Genomic DNA, 23071 nt, shown 5'->3' with positions numbered 1-23071 from the left:
GGGACAGAGCAGCAGGAGCTCACCCCATCATGTGGATTCGAACTATCAACCTTCTGATCAGCAATCCCAAGAGGTTCAGTGATTGAGACCACAGTGCCATCTGTTGTGTAGGAAAATTAGCTGTGTAGGCAATTAGTGGCATATCAGTTTGAGGGTGCTGTTGTTGTTCTCCTCAAATACAGGGAAATATTCTGACACCGAACTCATCACCTTGCTGCACAGTGCTACCCCTGTACAACGCACAGGAGGCAACAAGTTGACTGATCACAGCCCTTAAAAGCACAGGATTTAAGTTCCTTCTCTGCTGTTGCATTCCTGGGTGGGATGGAGTTAAGTGACTGCATCCTCTAAATTCCACCAGTGTATTGTGAACAGAGATGAAACTTTCCCCCCAGAAAGTAATTGTGAAGGTCAAGAGAACTAAGTGCTTTGCCATTAAGTGCTACTAAATCTAAACATTAACTTTTGTGGGCAGGCATTGTACAGATCCCCTGCCCAGAGGCCTAACAATCTAGGGCTCACTAGAAGGAAGAATTGAGAGCTGCAAAAATTGAAGTATGCTGACTTATGCCCCACAATGCCCAAATGCACAGGAGACAAGAGTCCCAAAAGGGTGCTTTAGGATGTAGCTGTAGCAAATAAGAATGGTCCTAATTTTGAGGCAGGGATTGATGACTAAGAGGGAGATACTCTGCCTTGTACCACTTAAATCCCTTTTATGATGGATGGCCCAATAATTGTATGAGGATGGGCAGATACAAAGGGCTCTGTTATTCTCAGCCTGAAGAAAGACCAGCTAACTTTGAGAAGTGATTGAAGGAGAGCAGGACGCAGATAAATGGAACCAAATTTCTACAAGGTAGAAAAAGCCAGGTGTCAATGTATGGACTCACCCATGTTGGAAGGAAGTAAACAAAGCTAATGATATTGGTTGTATGAGAGGGAGAAGTATGGCCTACAACAAAATGCTGCAGCATATTCTCAGAATATACTCAAAACCCTAGACATTGCATTTCCTCTCCTGCTGGGTTTTTCATTCCTACTCTCCACAAGTTAACTTGAATTCTGTGCCTCATGCAGCATGCTCAAACCTCCCTGGGATGTTTTCCGTGGCTCCCTTTAAGAGCCCTCCCTGCAAACTTTGCAGTTCTCCCCCGCAGATCACTGATGCCTCCCCTATGTGCATGGATAGTGCTGTTTGGGCTAGGCAAGGACCAGCTCTTGGAGAATGAAGATTGCTACCCATGTATATATGCATATAAATTATATAATAAAACTCCTTCTTAGTACAAGCATTTTATTCCACTGCATCGGGTTCTAACCGTCCCCATGTAAACTAGCAGAGATGGTGCATACTAAAATGTGCCAGAAGTTACAGCCACGTGCTCAGCAAAACCAGACAGTGACCAAAGCCTTCGGCCATCATTACTCTACATTGAAACGCACCATAAGCAACATAGTAGATGCAGGATAAAGCGAGAGGCAGGCAGCTGCGATTTCATTTCCAAAAGATAGTGCAGTAGCATGAGGTAGTGCTGTCCTCCAGTCCATTGCTGCTCTGAAAATTTAAAAAAGGGACACATTATGAACATTGGAAGGTTTCAATGAAAAATGACATTTGGCAGCTATAAAGATCTTGAGCAGTACTTTGGGAGAAAGCTTGGTTTCAAAAAAGAAACCCATTGCCACTGAGACGATTATACTGGAAATGCAATACAGTGGTACCTTGGTTTTCAAACATCCCCGTTGATTAACATTTCATTTTTGAACGCTATAAACCCGGAAGTAAATGCCTCAGTTTTTGAAAACACCTCAGAAGTCAAACATGCCATGCAGCTTCCGCTGAGTGCAAGATCCTGAGGCCTAGCTGTTGGCTATTTAGTTTTTGGTTTTTGAATGTTTCAGAACTCGAACCGTCTTCTGGAACAGATTACGTTTGAAAACCAAGGTACCACTGTAGTTGAAAAAAGAATATTAAGTGACCAATAACTGCTCTGGACTGTGCAAACCTATCCAACCTCTGTTTTCTGCACTCTCTCTGTTGGTGCAAAAGTGTACCGAGATGGTTGCACACCAGTGTAAGGCTCTCACTTCATTGCACACTAGGAACAGATAGCAATTTTAGTAGTAGCACTTCCTGTTGCCTCCTCCAGTGAATGATGCCCCTCTGTTAAAAGCAGAGGCTTAAAGGTTACAACCACACCATGCACTTAGAGCACATTGCTTCCAGCAAAGTATCCTGGGAAATGTAGTTTGTTAACGGTACTGGGGAACTGTATCTCTGTGAAGGGTAAACTACAAGGCCCAGGAATCTTTGGGGAAAGCTGTTGCTTTCATTATATGGTGTGGATGTAAGTGCAACTTGAACTGAGGCAATGATTACAGTTGGCAAGGACTGGCACTTCTTCTGCGGCACAGGGTTAGCATAAGCTACCTCTAGCTGACTTGGAGGGTGAAGTCAGTGCTCTGTGGGAATGAGAAAGGTTAACAGGGTCTGCAGAACATACTGGAAAGCTCCTTTCTCCAGCTGTTGCTTCCAGCGTTCCAAGCCAGACTTCCAGACAGAAGGACATAGAGAATGCTTCCAAGGGCAACTGACCTGTGAAGCAGCTGTTCATTTCCAGAGATCAGGCATTTGCAAACCCCTGCATGTTTCCAACCCTGTTATTTCAAGTGTCTAGGCCTTCAGAAGAGCTGTGTGCCTGGCCTAGAAAAAGTATCCCCCCCCCACCTCTGGTATGCCTCTTTTCAACTAATACATTTCAGGAAATCGACTGCCCTACAATATCTAGCTGCGAGCAAGATGCTGGCAAGCCTCGTTTCGCTTCATCTGATGCAGCATGAGATGCCAACATACATTTTTGCCATTTTAAAGTTGCCTCCTCATTCCTGCAGCAAGATTCCTCTGTACATTTTGAAAATACTTTTGGAGCAAGCTTTTCTCAAAATAAACCTCTGTGCAGATCAGGAATCCTTTATGCTGCTTGTGGGAGCAGCCAGTCACATGTTTCTGCTTTGTGTGCAAGGAGTTGCACTTGCAGCTACTTGAGCTATGCTCGTCTTCCCCAACCTGGTGCCCACCTGATTTTTTTTGTTTATGGGTTTCTTTTTTTACTACAACTCCAGCCAGCACAGCCAACAACAACATTACTTTTACTGTAGTCAAACAACATGCTATGCAAAGCATGCAACTACCATTTTTTATTAATATGAAGCATGAGGGATTGTAATAGGTACCACAATGCATGGGGAAACGAAGTTTAAACCTTCCTTCCACCACCAGGATCACGACCAGAGTCCCTTCCTGTCACAGCAGTTTGCTTTATTAAAAAGCACCCAGCTACAGCTAATGGTTATATGGGGGTGCAATTGCAGCAAGGAAGGGAAGGTTTAAACCTCCTCTCCCTATGTGCTACCTGATACAATTCCACCCACCCCAGTGTCAGAAACTCAGATATATATAAGCTAGGCACCAAATGGCTCCTTAAACCAGGGTTACAGTCACCAAAACAGAATGTCTAGTTGCCATTTGGGGGCCAGACGGCTCAGAAGGCTGTCTTTTTCAATAGAACAATTTGGTTCCTGAAATTCGCTCTGATGGTGCAGATAAAATACCATGGATAGAATTCTAATGGATATGTTGTTGTTAGTGTGTGAAAACAAACAAGATCCAAGGACCTCAAGGCAAGCTCCTCCAGATCTTGGGAGATGTCAGCCATCATCCTAGTGTCTTCGTGTGGTCACAAGTGGCCAATAGCTGGTGAATTTTGAACACTGCCACAGACCACTTACTGTAGTATTAAGCAAAATGAAGCACTAGATGGACTGCTCTTACATATTGAATGTAACACATAGTTTGTCTCACAGGGTGGCATCTGCATTTCTTCCTCATTCTCAAGTTGGCTGGATAGCATATCCAAACACTTACCTTCACAAGGCTCCAATCTTCTGCAAAATGGTTTTAAGTTCTCCACTCCTATATAGAGCATCCAGGTCTGTAAAGCCACCTATACACTTTTCTCCAATAAAGACACGAGGGACCTAGAAGAAGTAGTTAAAGTTGTTAGGATTACTCGGTAAAGAAAAATGGATTTTAGGAGCATAGTCTCCTAGGGAGGCAGGAGCTTAAAACAGAGCTAGAAGAATGACAGCAAAAGATAAACGGTGAGAGAGATGAAAGCTTACTGTTAAGTTGGAGGGATAAGGGTAGTGCAAGGCTGGAGAACTGGATACAGCCAGCAGACCTGATCCTTATCTCCCCTACCTTTATGGGTGAAATTTGACAGTTGGGTGTGGCCAGACACCTGCTAATCACCCGATGTCACAATGACATTTGGCGATGGGGTGCTTTGAAGTACCGGCAATTGCTGGGACTTGATAGTGCCACACAGGGCTTCCTGTGTGGTGCTTTGAAGTGCCAGGTAGCTGATAGTCAGAATTCAAGGTGCAGAACAAAGCTCTTTGCAAGCCCTGGCTGGCTACAGAGTTCCTCATGGAGCTCTGATCCCAGAGACCTTGAAGTGCAAGGTCTGAGAGGCTGACAGGCACTTACTTGAAGTTCTGCTTTTCTCCTGCGTTCCCTATGGGGAACTCCATAAGGCAGTCGTTGCCTGCTGGTTCACTCTCACTCTCAGTCAGCTGACTCACAGTGACAACATGCCTCCCTTGCCAATGCACAATCAGGAGGGCATTTTAAGGTTCCCAACTGGGCATTGGCAGCCACATCCCCACCTGCCCCTCACCTGACACTGTATGTGATGTCAGGTGCGGGCAGCCAGCGACAAAGCAACCGGATCCAGTACCCGGAGCGGCGCTTGTTCCAGGGGCATGGCACGTATCCTGGGGGTGCATTTTGTCACCCCTCCTTTGGAATGGTACCCGGTGCGCCCCCCCCCCCAGAACGCCCCTGCGTGCAGCAAGTTGGCATGGGGAAGAGAAAATAAATACAGCCTCCCAGGGCAAATTGAGACCCATGCCAGGCCTAATTAAGCCTGTGGATCAGACCTTCCTCATGCCTGGGGTGGACAGGATTTCCAGGTACAAATCTGAAGACTCTTTCCCCTCACTTAGGGTGTCAGAAGTTCCCAAGACGGTATACAGTGATGGCACCTCTTCCAATAATTTCTTCAATTTCTTCTCTTCCATGCTGTGAACCATAGGATAGAATGGCAAGCAAATGGAACAGAACAGCAGGTCCAAAGTCCCGCAAGGTCACATCTGTATCTTGCAGGCCATGAAGACACGTTCTTGCTGTGTGTGATGCTGTAAATTTCAGGGCAAGCAATACTAGAGGCAACTCATCTCTTGAGGATGCAGAAAAGACTGTTGTAACAAGAACTATTGCAGCTGAATCTCAGGTAACAGGAAATTTGCACATGACAAATTTCCATCAGGAGCAGGTGTGATTTACCCTCCCATGCACTACGGCAAAGGTCACTGTGCCATAGGCCTTGGACTTCATCGCCTAGATTTGCATAACTTGCTTTTGCCAAGGAGGAAGTGCCTTCTTAACACTAAGGATTCTCGTTGCAGCTTGCAGTAACTCTCAGAAGGCCCCTATCCAGAACATTTGAAGACCAGTGACATGTGCCTGCCGTCATTCTTGGCCTGAAGCTAATGTATCAGGAGGTTTTACTCAACATCTGTTCTCTGTTGCTCACCAGCACAGTACGAAGCTCCTAACATGAAGCCCCGTTTTGCAGCGTTAAGCTGTGGATTTTAATTGGAGGTGCTGTTCTCAGTGCAATAATGTTAAGTTTAATTAGATATAGGTCCCCACAATACAACAGGCACAGTCCCTCCTTCCTTCTGAAGTTCTGTGGTGCAAATCCCATTGAGGTGAATGGGGTGGGCAACCACCCAACCATACTTCTATACAGGTTCTGTTCATTACAGTGGGACCTGAAAACAGGGAATTCCCTGGGGATTTGGCTTCTACTGGCTCTCCAAGTATAAACCTCTGAAATCAGAAGAAAGGCCCTACAGGATTCTGCTGCCATAGTGGCCCACCTATGGGAAGTCCCATAGAGGTAATATATACCCCATGCTGAGCGATAGCCACCAAAAGCTCTATCTATAAATTTATCTAATCCCCTTTTAAAGCCATTCAAGTTGGTAGCCAATTCCCGTTATGCACTCTGTGAAGTAGTGCACCCATTTTTCTGTCCTGAATCTTCCAACATTCATCTCCACTGGATGACCCCAGAGAGAGGGAGATAAACTTTTTTCTAAGCTAAAAGCCCCCCAAAGCTTGTAACCTTTCCTCGTGGTGATGTTGCTCTACATTTGGGTTCCTCTTTCTTTGAACCTTTCTCCATTTCTACAGCATCCTCCCCCTTTTTTTAGATGAGGCAACCAAGACTGTATACAGTATACCCTGTTGCCCCACAGATTTGTCTAGAGTTATTATGACATGCAGTTAAGTGCAGCTGTTCCTTTGTTTTACATTCAGCTCGGAAAGCGGAAACAGAAGTACTGCCCATTAACTTTATGCATTATAGGCAGCCATTCAAGAGACAAGGGCAGGGCCAGCAGAAATGTTGGCAACCCACCAATGGACTGTGCCAATTATCATCATGACTGACACACCATGCGCCTCATTTACAACTGGGGTGGCTCCAAGAAGCTGTTGGGACCCTAAATTCCCATCAGGTCTAGCCAGCCTAGCTGATGGTCAGGGATGATGGGAGATGGACTCCAGTAACAAAAAGAGAGCCGCTGAGGTAGAAATTCTGAAAACCTGTGGTCAGAGAAGTCAGCTTCATATACGCAAGGGTATGGCCTGTGCACAAAACTCACAGACTCTTCGCCCTGCAGTGCATAACTAAATGGAAATCTGACTAACTGAGAATTCCAAAAGGGGTTTACCTCCCTTGCCAAACACCCTGCCCTGTTAAGAAATCTGAATTCCCTAAAGCGTCCCTGCTCCAGGCATGTTGCTCATCTTGAAAAGTTTGAAGGAAGCCGCTGAGTTAAGTTTCACAAAGGGAAGAATTGGCACAGGAATGCAGACCTAATGGCTTCTCTATTACAACATGAGAATGAGCTTGTTACGTCTTAACTTATAGTTGCCGCATGTTCTTTTGGAAATCGTACAAGGTTTTACAGGAGTGATCTATCAGGCTGCTAGTCCGGTCCACCCCTGGAGGGATTGGTTTTAAGTACAGTACTTAAAATACTGAAATATTTCAATTTCTGTGTACACTAGTTACAGTATATTTCAAAAGAGTCACACCTTACTAGCTATGTTTCAAAAGACTCGCATCTTTCTAGGTACAACGTTTCAAAAGACCCGCTTCTTAGTAGTTAAGTTTCAAAAGACTTACATTGTGTCTTACAAAAGTCTTTCTCACCTATAGAAGAATTCTGGAAACTGTTCCAGAAGATGTGCATTGGTGCTATGAGTGTCAAGAATGTGACACTTGCTCTCATCACCACCACCATCATTTATATATACTGCTTGATTGTAAGAAAACAAAGCAGTTTACATGTGCCTACATGTCTTCTTCTTTTTTTTTTAAGGGCTGCTTGGACTCTGTTAAATCCCACAATGGAAAAAAGTAGAGCAGGATGGTGTGTTAGCTTGCTAACCCCACCATAGCCTAAATGAGCATGACTTTGAACCCTTCTGCACTACACATTTAAAGTGGTTTGAAACCTCTATTGAACAGTGATGGCTTCTCCCCAAGAATCCTGGAAACCATAGTTTTTTAAGGCTGTTGATAATTTTTGGGAGACACCTGTTCTCATAGAGTTAACAGTTTCTAGAGTAACCGGGGAAGAGGGATTGGTTGTTAAATTACAGAGTTGCAGCTCTGTGAGGGGAACAGGGGTTTCCTAACAACTCTCAGCACCTCCCTCTGTAGCTCACCCCCTAACTTCAGGTGAGCTACAAGCAAAAAAATACCTCACAAGGACATATGAAGGGCAACGTGGTCCTGAGCTGCCCTGGAAGAACAGAGATCTTTGCAAAGCTGGGTAGCAGAAGTGGCCCTTAAGTTATCAGGGCCACCTCAGCTACACAGCTTTGTTTCTATCCTATCCTCACCCCCAGATGGAGCTTAAGGCAGAGCACACAATTCCCCCCCCCACCCCACTGTATTCACACAACAACCCTGTGAGGTAGGTAGCAAACACAAAACGCCCTATGGACCAGACCAAAAGTCTCTACAGTCCAGTATCCTGCTTCTCACAGAAAGTGACTCAGGTGGGGATGGATGGGCGTTAACGCAAGATTCCAGCAATCCTCTCGTCATTACATCGCAGCAGCACTGAGCGCAACGGTATCCAAAGACAGGCGCTCGTTTCCGCACAAAGTAGCCCCAGAGATCCATTGAGAGCTCAGAACCTTTGCTCAGAACTTTGCTGTAGGCGCTCAAGGCGGGGACATTTCCTGAGCCATGCGTAAAAAGACTTCCAGTGCTGTCCACATGTTGGAGAGCTTTTTCCAGTTGATGTCATGGGGGGGGGGGGGGAGAGCCACTTCCTACGGCAGGGTGGAGGAATCTAAGGAGAAATCCACGGCTAGAAAGCAGAAAAAAACACCATTGCTTTCCTTCTCCCTCGCGCGCAAGAATTAGGATCATTGAAAGGAAACTCACTGTTCTGGCCCCCGTTATCTCCAAAAGATAGTCCTGGATAGCAGACATGTCGCTTCGGGTGGTGAGATCCACATACTCGAAGTGCCCAGGCTTGAGATGAAGTCCTTCCAGGAGCTTGACAGCGTCGTGGCAGTAAGGACAGCTCCGCTTGCCGAACACAACCACCTTATCAGCTTTCAGCTTGCTGTTGACGAATTGCTGAGCCATTCTGGGACCTTCGCCGCCTCTCCACAAGCAGCCTCGCGCGACTGGAAGATTGCAGCGGCTCCCGCCGCGCTGTGCGCTCTTTTATGAGTTGCAGCCGTCGCTCCTCCTTTAAGGGACAACACCCTGTAGGAGGAGCCCTCGCCCTCTCTTATCTGCGGCTTTCTTCTTTGTTTTTTTTTTTTTTTAATGTCAGAAATGACTATGAACAGTTGCCCAGTGGAAGCGTTATGGTCTGTATTCCCTACACAAGCCGCGTGGTAAATAATTTGCTGGCGCGCCCTTAGTCCATTTTGGACGGAAGTTGCTTGCTTCATAGCATTTGCATGGCCTTTATTTGTTTTGGATAGAAGAGTCTTCCCTGCAGCAGTCAAACTTGCTTCCTGAGGTGCAACTCCTACAGAACGGCGTGAGACCAGCTTCCAAGTAAATATGCACAGTTTTCTGTGGGATTGAAAGGCAGGCTAGAAATCCCTCTAATGGACTCGCAAGGGACCCTGAGGATCATCTAGTCCAGCCCCCTGCAATGCAGGGGGAATCGAACCTGCAACCTTGGCATTACCAGCACTGTGGTCTAACCAACCAAATGAAAAGCTTGGTCTGCAACGGAAAGTCATGCCTCTTCTTCCCTGGTGACATTGTATTGACTGGCTCTGCTGGGCTTGTTCATGTGACAAAATAGCCACAGAGCTAGAAGCAACAGGTGCCTTGATGCAATGCACTTTCCAAGACTGAAATCCGAAACTAGAGTGGCCAGATGCAAAAGAAGACAGGGCTCCTGTGTAGAAAATAAGTAGAATAATAATTCACCATACAGTGTGTTTATATACTTATCTTTGGCCCAAAGGTTCCCATAGTGAACATGTTATTACAACAAAATATAGGTAAAGGTAAAGGTAAAGGTAAAGGACCCGGAGACACTTCCGGGTCACGTGGCCAGTGTGACATCGCTGCTCTGGGTTAAAGCCTCAGCGCCTAGGGCTTGCCGATCGAAAGGTCGGCGGTTCGAATCCCTGCGGCGGGGTGCGCTCCCGCTGCTCGGTCCCAGCGCCTGCCAACCTAGCAGTTCGAAAGCACCTCCGGGTGCAAGTAGATAAATAGGGACCACTTACCAGCGGGAAGGTAAACGGCATTTCTGGCTCTGGCCAGAGCAGCGATGTCACGCTGGCCACGTGACCTGGAAGTGTCTCCGGACAGCGCTGGCCCCTGGCCTCTTAAGTGAGATGGGCGTACAACCCCAGAGTCTGTCAAGACTGGCCCGTACGGGCAGGGGTACCTTTACCTTTACTTTATCAACATGATTATAAGATTATCAGTTAGGTAAGCTGCCCATTACGTTAATGTACCAAACTGGATAGCAGGAAAAGGACCGTCCCATTTAGGACACAACCTGTGATCTGTGTATTGCAGTACAGGATATTGGGATGAATGAATGATGCATTGTTTTGACTCCCTGATTGACTAAGACTCCTCGCATGTGACAACTGCAGCTCTTGTGAGACTATTGTGAAACCCTTTTTGAAATGCAGTGTCATGAAACTTGGCATATTGCCAACATATAGCAACAGTGTTATCTCCACAGCCATGCTAGGAAAGCCGTGGTGCATCTGGATGTTGCTGCTAAACAAGCCACAAAGTCAGCGAATAACTCTGGACTGTCCTTGCCTGTCACACTTGCAGTCCCATGTTTGTTATGTACTTCTTCTTTCTTCTTTGGCGATCACTTGTAGCCGAGTAAGATTGTCTTCCATAAACACGGTTTTAACAATGAGTCCGTAAGTGACTGTGGAGGCCAATTCTGGATCCACACGTCCTTCCACAGTGGGGACATAGGTTTTCCCAGCTGTGGAGATGGCACATCGCTATCAGCTGGGGCCATGTAGCTTCCCTGGGCCAGTCAATGCTCTCAGTGTACCTATGCTCAGTGTACCTATGCTCTCAGTCAGTACCTAACTCACTTGTCATGAGGATAATAATAATAATAATAATAATTTATTATTTATACCTCGCCCATCTGGCTGGACCTCCCCAGCCACTCTGGGCAGCTTCCAACAGAACACTAAAATACAATAACCTATTAAACATTAAAAGCTTCCCTAAACAGGGGTGCCTTCAGATGTCCAATAAAAGTTTGGTAGTTATTTTTCTCTTTGACATCTGGTGGGAGGGCGTTCCACAGGGCGGGTGCCACTACTGAGAAGGCCCTTTGCCTGGTTCCCTGTAACTTGGCTTCTCGCAGCGAGGGAACTGCCAGAAGGCCCTCGGCACTGGACCTCAGTGTCCGGGCAGAACGATGGAGGTGGAGACGCTCCTTCAGGTATACTGGACCGAGGCCGTTTAGGGCTTCAAAGGTCAGCACCAACACTTTGAATTGTGCACAGAAATGTACTGGGAGTCAGTGTAGGATAAATTAGGGATCACAGAAGCCTAGAACTGTGGAGTTGGAAGGGACTACGAGGGTCATCTAGTCCAACCCCCTGCGATGCAGGAATTCTTTGCTCAATGTGGGGCTCAAACCCACAACCCTGAGATTAGGAATCTCATGCCCTACCAACTGAGCTACCTTCCTCCCCACAATCAGCTTGATCAAAATGGGATACAAGCATGTGTACTGACAAAGTGATATCAGGGTGCATACTTTAACCCAAATTTATAAGCTTTGGCCACCATCTGAAGGCCACTCTGAGTCTCTCCACATGTTGCAGGCATTATGTTTGAAGCTGCTCCACATGTGGATTAGGCACTTCTCATCAGCAGAAATCTTTTAAGAAGAGGACACTGGAACGCCTCTCATATCTATGTGCAAAATCTAGAGGATGAGTGGCGAAGCTTCTTGGGTCAGTGAGGGAGCACATGGGGAATTCTGAGGAATTGTAGACTGTGCCAGTCAGAAAATGCTGCCTTGAGGGCCTGTAGGAGACAAGCAGCCCAGGCAAACAGGAACTGAGCAGGAAAAGCAAATAATCTCTCACCCATTGTGGGTTTTTGAGCTGATATTGACTTGGACCTTTCACAGGAGGTACTAGCAAGCACACTTGCACATTGGCAACCTATTATCTAGAGTCTTTTGGGAGCACTGCAGTGTTGAGTTTTCTTACTGCCCTGAAACTAAATGCCAAGAATATTCATCTATGAAGTTTTCAGTTCTTCCAAAGCAAAGTGCCTTACAGTGGTACCTCGGTTTACATATGCTTCAGGTTACATATGCTTCAGGTTACATACGCTTCAGGTTACAGGCTCTGCTAACCCAAAAATAGTACCTCGGGTTAAGAACTTTGCTTCAGGATGAGAACAGAAATCATGCTCTGGCGTCGCGGCAGCAGGAGGCCCCTTTAGCTAAAGTGGTGCTTCAGGTTAAGAACAGTTTCAGGTTAAGAATGGACCTCTGGAATGAATTAGGTGCTTAACCCAAGGTACCACTGTACTCTGAATCAAGAAAAATACTTACTTTCTTACTGATATTGATTTACCCTGTGACTTTAAATTGATGCGTAGTTTGACCAGCCTGTTTGGGAACCCTGAAATTTCTTACCATATGGAGATTGTTTTTGTTTTGTTTTTGTTATTGAATTTTTAAAAATATCATTGCCTGGAGTGAGTTTTTATTAAAGCACTCAGGAATCCTGAGCTATCATTTTGGATTGACTTGTCTAACTTTGCATTAATTTAAAAAAATGTTATTAAGAAGGATAACAAATACAATAATATGCTCTGGCATAGAAATCACAAGGATTACATTGGCTGTGTTATTGCCTATTCAGCCTTTCAAGCCTGCAGACTCAACCCTCAGGAGGGATTAAGCTGATTGCAACCAATTTTTTAAATTGTGTCATGGCATAAACCTACTCATGCCAAGTTGCATTTTGACTGTGATATATTCATCATCTGCAATATTTAGCACTCATGTGCCTTATACAGAAAACACATCTAGGAGACTAGAGATGTGCTCTTGATTTAGGTCCTCTTAAACCTTATGGGTCTCCTTGAATAGGTACTGTTCGTGCTGCTGAAATGAACAGATAAGCCTACAAAAAGCACACACAAACAAACAGAAAACAGATTCCAGGGTGCTGTGCAGTGTCCCAGAATCACACAAGGGTTTGTTTATTTTAATCAATTACAATTTTATGCCGCCCTTCTTCCAAGGAGCTCAGGGTGGCATTAATTGTTCTCCTCCTTCCTCATCACACCTCTGTTATATGCTGAATGGAGAGATTGTTACTAGCCAAACATCATCTGGTCAGATTCAGAGCTCAGCAGGTATTCAAACCATCTCAATCCTACTCAGACCCTCTAACTGCTACTCCATACTGCCTCTCAGTTTGCTAAGGAAGTAGCATTAATATTTGTGGTGGGTGGCGTTACTGTTCTGTACCCGTCAACATTTAGCTAATGAAAATAGGTAAGATAATAATAATAATAATAATAATAATAATGATGATGTACCCCGCCCATCTGACTGGGTTGCCCCAGCCACTCTGGGCGGCTTCCAACATATGTTTGGAATAGAATATTGAACATTTAAAACACTTCCCTATACAGGCTTACTTCAGAAGTCTTCCAAAGGTTGAGTAGTTACGTAATTATTTCCTTGGCTTGGGGGTAGCATAACTCCATACCCTCCGACATTTTTCTGATGAAAATAGGGACTCCCTAAGGAAAAGCAGTGACATTCTAAGATCAATGCAGAAACCAGGATGGCTTCTGTAAATCCTGGATTGTCCTTGGAAAATAAGGGACACTTGGAGGGTCTTCTGTTTCAAATGCTGAATATTATTTCTATTTGGCTATAGTTATATATCTGCACACTAATTCATTCAAAACTTTATCGATCTTGCTGCTTTGCTCTTTCAGATTCTGCTGTCATTTTGTCTGTTTCGCCATTTTAATGTGGTTTTGTAGTTTCTCTCTTTCCAGCGTTTTAATTATTTCTTTCTGTCTTGCAAGCAGCATTTGAAGTGTTTGTAACCGCAAGGCAGGATGCGAGCAATTTAAAGGAAGTAAAAGAATGAACCCAGTTTGCACTTCCTTTCTGAGAGTAGAAATGCACATTTCCAGCTGTTACGGGAAGTTCTTCCAAGGCAGCTTAAAGTGTGTGAAGAGGAAATGGAACTCCCACAGCCCAGCATTCTGCCCCGTACAGGAACTCAGAGTCCTTTGCTGGGCTGAGGGCCATTTCAGAATAAGCGGTAAATGTCACGTTCTCAGTTTGGATTGCTACATCTTTGAAAGTCCCGTTTTCAGACTTGTAACCTGAGTGCCTTTCTCTAGATGGATGCCAGCTTCATAAGTGACGTGAGAGGATTGTTATAGGTTGTTTTTGGTTTTTTTTTGGGGGGGGAACCTCTAAACACTAGAAATTAAGAAATGGTAGGATTTTGATTATTTGGGATTTGAAGGGAATATACAATCTGCAGAGGAATTCCTGGGCTAGCCTATGCACAGACCCTGGAATCCCGTGCATGGCTTGGCAGGGATTGGGGTGGCCTGTAATAGTATATTCTACTTGGGGACAAAGCGTACAAATCTTCAAACATGCTTTGAACTATGGGCGTGCCAAGTTACTGCTTTCTATCTACTGTGGAAGTAGCTTACTTATTTTGGGGTATAACATGACCTTTTTGTGTGACAGAGATCAGGATGCAACCATGGGTACCCGGAGCTGTGCGCGCCATGCAGCTTGCATGGCCCTGGCACCAAAATCCGTGTCACCTGGAATAACTTGAACTCTAAATAATTTGGGTGTGCACTTTGGGTCCTGAATTTTGAGGGGGGGGGGGAGGCATACAAATGTTCAATTTTCAGATTTTTCTTCATGTTGCGGCATCTTAAACTATACTTACCCCACTTTTCAGATGCTAGCACATCAGAAAATAACTTCATTATTTTGATATCCCTGGGAGTAAGGGAAATGAAAAAGAAAACACGAGCATATTGGTGCACCTAGAGTGCCATAATGTACCTAATTTCAACAGAGCTGACCTTTTAAAAAGTGGTTTTTTGATTGCTTGTTTTATTATAAGATTATCATAGATAAACTATTTCATCCCTAGGTTTATTCATTGTGGATGAGGAGACGGTGAAGGCATTTCAAGTTCATGTAACAACAATAATAAAACATATTCCTGAGGTGTTGCTATTAAAGATGACTTGGGCAGGCATGAATATCAACCGTCTGCTCCTTCCTACACCCTGCCGTGTCGCCTTGCTTCATTTTGGAGGGATGAATATGGAACTGGAGCATGAGGTGTGGATAATTTCAGCAAGCACGGAGACTAGATTAAGATGCCAGTCTATCAATTGTGCAATTTTAGCTCGCTGTGGTTTCCATTACTAAAGTACCATGGGGAATTACAGCAGCTATAAATAACTCTGGGCTGTGAGTCAAAAGTAGGTGTATACAGCTGTCTTGTTGCTATAACAACTGCTTGTGACTGGGGAAGGGGGAAAAAGTGTAAGATATACATCCTGAGAACAGAAATAGGGTTTGTTTGTTTTTCAGGGAAATGAAGATAATGAAATACACGTTTAAGCTGTGGTACTAAGTTGGTGATGGTGACATTCTGAGACATTTCTCCTGAAAGACCTACATTGGCTCCTACATTGGAAATTGTAGACGCTATCCCATTTAACTTTGGTCACTGACTGTCTCATCTCAGAAGCCAATTCAAGGAGGCATTCCCAAAACTTCTGCACTTGCTGGTTTGGGTCATTTAAGTTTAAGAGTCGTCGTCTTCTTCTTCTTCGTCTTCTTTTTCTTTGGTGATCACTCGTAGCCTAGTAAGATTGTCTTTCATAAACACAGTTTTAAAAGTGAGTTCGTAAGTGACTGTGGAGGCCAATTCTGGATCCACATGTCCTTCCACAGTGGGGACATTGGTTTTCGGGCGGGAGTTGATCATGGTGAGGGTTTGCCAAGCTTGCCTTCCTCTTAGCACATTTCTCCCTTGTGTCCTGAGTTCGAGCGTCTTCAAAGCCCATGACACCTTTGTTAAAGGCTGTTCTCCAATTGGAGCACTTGCAGGCCAGTGTTCCCCAGTTGTCAATGTTTATACTACATTTTCAAAGTGGGGCCTTGCATTTTTCACTTGCTGGAATGGGGGCATTCAAGTTTAAGAGCAGTTTAGTGTTGACATAAGGTGTCAAGAGGAGCGGAGCAGGTGGCAGCAGGGGCGGAGGAAGGGGGTGGTGGGGGCGGCCCCCTGGTGTCTTCTCTGAGGGGGGTGACATTTGGCGCACAGCTCACCCGCGACTCCAAAGACTACCCCGAGCTGTCGGGGGAAGGGGGGAGCTGCGCTGCTTTGCCCCCCTTCCCTCTTTGTTTTTACAGCTGAGGGAGGTTTGGGAGTTGCGGGTGGGCGGTGCACCAAACAGGGCCTTGCAGAGCCAGGCAGAGGCCTGGGCCAGGTAGATAATGTGGGCCCCCCTTTTTTTACCCTGGGGATAACTGAAGTCTTATAAATAAGTAAGTATATAAATAATTTTCACAAAAGTTGTGCTGACAAATAATTTTATTTCAAGGCTTGAACTGTATCTGCATATAAGGACAAAATGAAAAATATAGATATACAATAGTGCTTTTAAAAAATAAACACCTGGCGTCCATTCCGTGCTTCTCTGAGGAGCCAATCGCAGGCCCCGCCCTGGACGCCGGGGAAGCTTTTCTCTCGCACTGCCAGACACGGCCCCAGGGAATCCGCCCACCGCCTCTGCGTTCGCCCCAGTGCATCCCCTGCGATTGTGAATATGCTGACTGAGGCCCCCTTTGGAATTGGAGGCCCGGGCCAAGTGGCCCATATGGCCCCCCTCTGTCAGGCCTGATGCCAAATGTCTGCCATCGGCGGCTCGCTCCATCCTCATGGGCGGCTCGTTCTGCCCCTGGCTGCAGGGTGCAACTGGGTCGGCTCAGGAAGCCAGGCCTAATGAGCACAGCAACTCGTCCAGGTAGATCTTGCCCCTATGAGGCAGTTGTGTGGACTGAAGGTCCCCGACTTCCCACAGTTGTCTAAGTCTCCTCCTCCCGCTGGCTTTACAAGTTTGTTCGAAGAAGTATTTTCTCATGGTGTTATATATTCAAAGGTGCCTACAGTATGCAGATTATCCACTAGGTGGCAGCATTGTATTGTTGCACCACATTTCCATTTTATTAAACAGCAGAAAGAATCACTGCTTGCAATCAGCTTTGAGAATTGCTTTTTTCCCGAAGGACTATTGATATCTCACTTGTGATATGCATAAATTCTACCTTCCTGAGATTTGCAGTCCCAGAGAGTACAACTGTTGGCCATCATGGGTCAGTGAATCATTGATCAATGGGCAGCGACTCTGGTCCAACTCTAATTGAACTTTGTATGAGCAACGAATGGCTCACCCATATCCTTCAAATTCAGCACATGCAGAAGCTGCCTTCTTCATCGTTGGACCCGCTATTGGCCTCATCTGCTCTATCTGTCTATGCACACAGGAGAAGTCTCTAACTCCCCAAGGGTTTGAGGCGCATTGGCTACCCTCACCTGATTTAGCTGGTCAGCCAAAGCTATTCCAGGGTTTGACTGCTGTTGCATATTGACAGCTTCTAGGAGCCATAGGTGAGAGTTGTGTTGACCCAAAAGGCAAGCTGGTCTGGAAGCCCTGCTTGCAGCATATTGATGATCAAGATGATCCCTGCCTAATTGATAGCAGCTGTAGTGCTGAGCTCGTATGTGTTTCACAAGCTTTCCCTCCCCCCCCCCATTTCGTTTCGTTTCATTTCACTTTTAATTCGTATACCACCTTTCTACAGTGGTGCCTCGCAAGACGAAATTAATCCGTTTTGTGAGTCTCTTCGTATAGCGGTTTTTTCGTCTTGCGAAGCAAGCCCATTGACAGCTTAGCGGATTAGCGCTATTAGCGGTTTAGCGGCTTTTAGCGGCTTTTAGTGGCTTATCAGCTTAGTGGATCAGCTGATAAGTGGCTTAGCTGCTTAGAAAAAGGGGGGAAGGGAAAAAAACCCGCAGGAACTCGCAAGATATTTTCGTCTTGCGAAGCAAGCCCATAGGGAAATTCGTTTTGCGAAGCGCCTCCAAAACGGAAAACCCTTTCGTCTAGCGGGTTTTCCGTCTTGCGAGGCATTCGTCTTGCGGGGCACCACTGTATATTACTATACACAAGGTGCTTTGCAAGCTGAAGAAACAACAAATATCATACACCTTATAGCAATCTGATGCAACACAGAAATGTCACAATGAAAACATAGCTTTAAAATAAACAACTTATATTGAATAAAGTAATATCCATTAGCATATAATAGTACACAATAAAATTAATAATAATTGAACAGAAATTTATTCTTAAAGATTGCAACAAATAATTTCTAAACTATAACCAATAAAAAATAACAGCAAGTCATAGTGCATAAAATAACACAATATAAAACTGAGAAGCAAAGACACACAATTTAGAAACCTTTTTTATTTTAATATCCCTGAACTCCTCTTCTCTCTCCCCAGCTGCTTCTGCTGTTCTGGGAAAGGCTCCCAGGGCTGGAGAGGGTGGGGCAAAGCAGGTGGAAAAAGCCATTGCCTGATGGCCAGCAGAAAGTCTTTCTCACCTCACAGTTTGATGCATCCACAGGCCCCAGGCCAAGCTAGAGGAGGAGGTAATGGTTAAGACCAGCTCCCGGTGTTCCCATGTGATGTGACCTGCCTGGGCCTATAAAGGTTGTGTGTCTCTTTACTTGGGTATGGACAAGGCATCTCCTCGCTGTGGAGTCCGTCCCACGTGAATGCTGTGAGCAGGGGCAAGGAGGAAGGCATTGGGCCTTTGCCTGTAAGTTTGGGCATCTTTCTTTGAAATTCCTGCGTATCTGAACTCCAAAGTGCCCTTTTCTGGTTCTGCAGGGCGTTTCAAGGGTGGGGGACTAAAGGTGGACAAGCTACCCCAGAAGGAGCATGATGTTCTCCCCACCCCCAACCAGAGGTGCTACCCCTCCCCTGACACCCCACACGAACTCATAAAGGAAGGGAACTAAATCCTTCTTCCCTGGATGAGAATATGTTCACATACACGTTCAGTGTTTATGTTCCCTTTGTGTGCAAAGCATAAGGGCTATGAAATATACTCAGAGTCGCAAAGGGATTTCATGCTCTTTATTCAGCTCATAGTGGTGAGGAGGAATGAATAGCATGAAATCCCTTTGCGACTCTGAGTATATTTCACTGGCGACGAGGATGGGATCCGAACCCACGCGTGCACAGCACAATGGATCAGCACATGATTGGCTAATTCCGGAATTCTACTGTAAGCCAATCAGGTTGTGGATTCACTTCTATCTGGAGCATGATTGGGTAGTTCCTGCCAACCAATCATACTGCTGCATTGTTCTAGGACCAATCAGACTGCTGCATTCTGAATCCTATTGTTCTAGGACCAATCAGGCTGCTGCCTTTTGGATCCTATTGTTCTAGGGCCAATCAGACTGCTGCAGTTTGGATCCTATTCAACCCAGTACATAACAGGCTATGAGGCAGGAAGGGACAACATGTGAAGATGGACGCTCTTAGTGGCACACATCTGACCGCAGTGTGCACATGGTTTCTCCCTTTGTACATGTATTGCCCTGTGTGAATCTCTGGTGCCAATTTTAGTGGAATAACTTGCACCATTACTTTGACTGGCACATCCTCCCTGATCTCCATTACGAATGCTTTGCTCTTTTTTTACTTTTGCCCTGTGCTTGTGGAAGTGTGGAGGTTTCTTTTAGCTGAAAGTCCCCACTGAACCAGTCATCAATAGTGGGGTGCTGTTTGCACCCATCAGCTACTGATGACCACTGCTTGGGGTTAGTCATCTTTCCCCTTGTGTCTTTCTTAACCACCAAATTATCCAAACATCTTTTAGGGCACAAGACGGATAGACCAATAGGAGGTGAAGCCAGAGCCAACGACAGGCAAACTAATTCTACTTTTATCCCCATCCTCCTCTTCGCTCAGTTCTACAAGGGCAGTGCTGAGACTAAAGTGGAGAGGTTGTCAGACAGCACCACCTTCTGGACTGGAGGGTAGAGACAGGTTAGTGAGGCAGGGCCCATATTGACCAACCTCTACAGTGGTATCTCGGGTTAAGTACTTAATTCGTTCCGGAGGTCTGTTCTTAACCTGAAACTGTTCTTAACCTGAAGCAACACTTTAGCTAATGGGGCCTCCCGCTGCCGCCGCGCCGCCACAGCACGATTTCTGTTCTCATCCTGAAGCAAAGTTCTTAACCCGAGGTACTATTTCTGGGTTAGCGGAGTCTGTAACCTGAAGCGCATGTAACCTGAAGTGTATGTAACCCGAGGTACCACTGTACTAGCATATATATTTTTTGTGTCTACATCTTTTGTTATCAAAACTTTTAACCATGTGACCCCACTTGAGCATGGAAGCCATCTCTCCTAAATTAAATAAGCAACTCACAAACACATTCAAAGTCAGGAGGGGATGTTGATAAAAATAACCCCATTTCCATTAAACCCCATTGAGGATTTGATACCAACAAGGGCTTGTGCAGATGTGTGTGTAACAATTTTTCTCTCTCAAAACTTCGGAATACAATTAATGCAGCATGTAATGTGCTAAACAAGTGTTGCTAATTTGCACGACGGTTCCTGGCAATGTGGGTATTGAATCTGAATAGTCTGGAAAACACATATAACCCTATTCCCGTGAGCAGGCACAGCTGTGTAGATGCGCATTAAATTGGCATTTTTACATTGCATCTGGGTTCTCCTCCTGGGAACACGGTCTCTTCTATAGAAGAAGAAAGCGTTAGGTGTGGTATTTCTAAATATGCAAATAAGATGGAAGTCTGAACAAGCATAACCTGGAGATGAGACATCATCCCATAAATGTAGGAATCCTGTGACAAATTGTTTCTGCATCTGTTTGGAAGTGACTTAAGCAGATATGAAGAGGAAAAGCAGTGCAAACACTGATCTAAATGTAGAATGTATGCTCCTAAGGCTGGGAGCTTTTGTGTAATTCTATAAAGTACAGGGTGTAAAGTGACTTTTTCCAACCAGGTGCCTTCCAGCTGTTTGGGACTACGATTCTCATTAGCCCAGCCAGTACGACCAGTAGTCAGGGATGATGGGAGTTTTAGTTTGGGGAAGGCTGGTGTAAATCAGAAGCACTATGTATAATTCCCACCTCTAGCACATTATAAAACCAATAACAGACCCTCCAAGTGTCCCTATTTTCCAGAGACAGCTCCGGATTTACAGAAGCCGCCCCGGTTTCTGATTTGATCCTGGAATGTCCCACTTTTCCTTAGGCAGAGCCATAGCTGCAGCAGGGCTAGCTGGGTTTTTTGCCCCAGGTGAAGCCTCCAGAGGGGTACCATTGAGGTTCCCAGCCTGTGGGGGGGGGGGTCAAACTAGGTCTTAGACCTGTGAGAAATAAAGCCTAGTTTCACCCATGCCTTAGGATGCCCCTATTTTCACCAGAGAATTGTTGGAGGGTATGGCATTATGTGACTCCCGAGCTGAGGAGATAAGTAACTATTAAACTTAAGAGGACATCTGAAGGCAGCCATGTATAGTAGGGAAGTTTAAAAATGTTTAATGTTTTATTATGTTTTTATATGTGTTGGAAGCTGTCCAGAGTGGCTGGGGCAACCCAGTCAGATGGGCAGGGTATAAATATTATTATTATTGAATAGGAAACCCCTCTTTTCCTCGGAGAAATGTTGGAGGGTATGGAGTTTTTAGTCCAAACTCTGCTAGGCACCAGTAGATGGGAAAGGCTGGTGCAAATGACTAGCACTATGTATAATTCCTGCCAACAAAGGTCCGTATAGTAAAAGCTATGGTTTTCCCAGTAGTGATGTATGGAAGTGAGAGCTGGACCATAAAGAAGGCTGATTGCCAAAGAATTGATGCTTTTGAATTATGGTGCTGGAGGAAACTCTTGAGAGTCCCATGGACTGCAAGAAGATCAAACATATCCATTCTTAAGGAAATCAGCCCTGAGTGCTCACTGGAAGGACATATCCTGAAGCTGAGGCTCCAATACTTTGGCCACCTCATGAGAAGAGAAGACTCCCTGGAAAAGACCCTGATGTTGGGAAAGATGGAGAGCACAAGGAGAAGGGGACAACAGAGGACGAGATGATTGGACAGTGTTCTCAAAGCTACCAGCATGAGTTTGACCAAACTGCGGGAGGCAGTGGAAGACAGGAGTGCCTGGCGTGCTCTGGTCCATGGGGTCATGAAGAGTCGGACACAACTAAACAACTAAACAACAACATGTATAATTCCCACCTCCAGCACATTTTTAAACCAATAAGCCCACCTAGTAACAGACACTCATGAGGGGCACAGAGGCTGCCATCGCCAGAGAAGTGTGGTGAGGTGGCAGCTTCTGGGAAGATATTGTGAGAGAGTTCCATGAAAGGCCAGCCGGTAAGTGACATGGTGGGCAGAGGAAGCACCATCCCATTTCGCCTCAGGTGGCAAAATGGGTTGAGCTGCCCCAGAGAACATCTTACTTCTTATTGGCTGACACATACCAGCTAATCCATCACCATTTACTTCACAGGGAGCCTGTTGAGATCATTCTTTTTTTGCCAAGTTCCATATTAAGGCAGTGACAGGGAACTACAAGAGTTTTGCACCAAAGCTCTGTCATGTCAGAGTGACGTGTAAGTGGATGTGCCAAAAGACTGGTATTTTTGTCTTTGTAATGGCTAGCAGGCTTTAAGATTAGGATATGAAAGTGATGGAGCCACAATATTTAACCTGCATTATGTGGGCAGTTTTTTTGTTTTTTTAATAGCAGCCCAAAAAAGATCCTTCTCTGCCCCTCAAATATATAAGTGTAGTTTATTATCGGCCCATTACTGCAGAATAGGATCTATGCCATGGGTAGGCAAACTAAGGCCCGGGGGCTGGATCTGGTCCAATCGCCTTCTCGATCCAGCCCACGGCTGGTCCGGGAATCAGCCTGTTTTTACGTGAGTGGAATGTGTCCTTTTATTTAAAGTGCATCTCTGGGTTATTTGTGGGGCATAGGAATTCATTCACTATTTTTTTCCAAAATATAGTCCGGTCCCCCACAAGGTCTGAGGGACAGTGGACTGGCCCCCTGGTGAAAAAGTTTGCTGACCCCTGACTTATGCATTTCAGTGCATTACTGCTCACAACAACACCTTCCACTCCTGGCTCTGTTGTGCAATTTTGGCTGGTTTCAGAGACTTCTGGTTCAGCAGCTGAGTCAGAATTCTCTTGCTTGGCTACAATGACCAACTGT

General features: G+C 45.4%; 2 protein-coding genes across 2 annotated transcripts in view; one reads left to right on the top strand and one right to left on the bottom strand.

The window, feature by feature from the left end:
• RHOBTB3 (Rho related BTB domain containing 3) overlaps nucleotides 1-23071 on the top strand; it is a 76138-nt gene that overhangs the window by 37907 nt on the left and 15160 nt on the right. The gene's annotated exons all lie outside the window — the stretch shown is intronic.
• On the bottom strand, nucleotides 1281-8874 carry GLRX (glutaredoxin). The gene is made up of 3 exons (XM_079995916.1): nucleotides 8601-8874; nucleotides 3929-4041; nucleotides 1281-1558 (listed from the first exon to the last, which is right to left on the bottom strand). The coding sequence occupies exons 1-2, from the start codon at nucleotides 8805-8807 to the stop codon at nucleotides 3931-3933; spliced, it is 318 nt and encodes a 105-aa protein (XP_079852042.1). The 5' UTR covers nucleotides 8808-8874; the 3' UTR covers nucleotides 1281-1558; nucleotides 3929-3930.

This window comes from Podarcis cretensis (assembly GCF_951804945.1).
Source record: "Podarcis cretensis genome assembly, chromosome: 11".
Lineage (NCBI taxonomy): Eukaryota > Metazoa > Chordata > Lepidosauria > Squamata > Lacertidae > Podarcis > Podarcis cretensis.
Note: the sequence above shows the minus strand (reverse complement) of the source record. Positions and strands in the feature narration are given on the sequence as shown.

Excerpts from the sequence above, each read along its gene's own strand:
- GLRX (XM_079995916.1), bottom strand. The coding sequence starts at position 8,807 with ATGGCTCAGCAATTCGTCAACAGCAAGCTGAAAGCTGATAAGGTGGTT. Across the intron at positions 4,042-8,600 it reads AGATAACGGGGGCCAGAACA|GTCCCTCGTGTCTTTATTGG; the intron begins GTGAGTTTCCTT and ends TACTTCTTCTAG.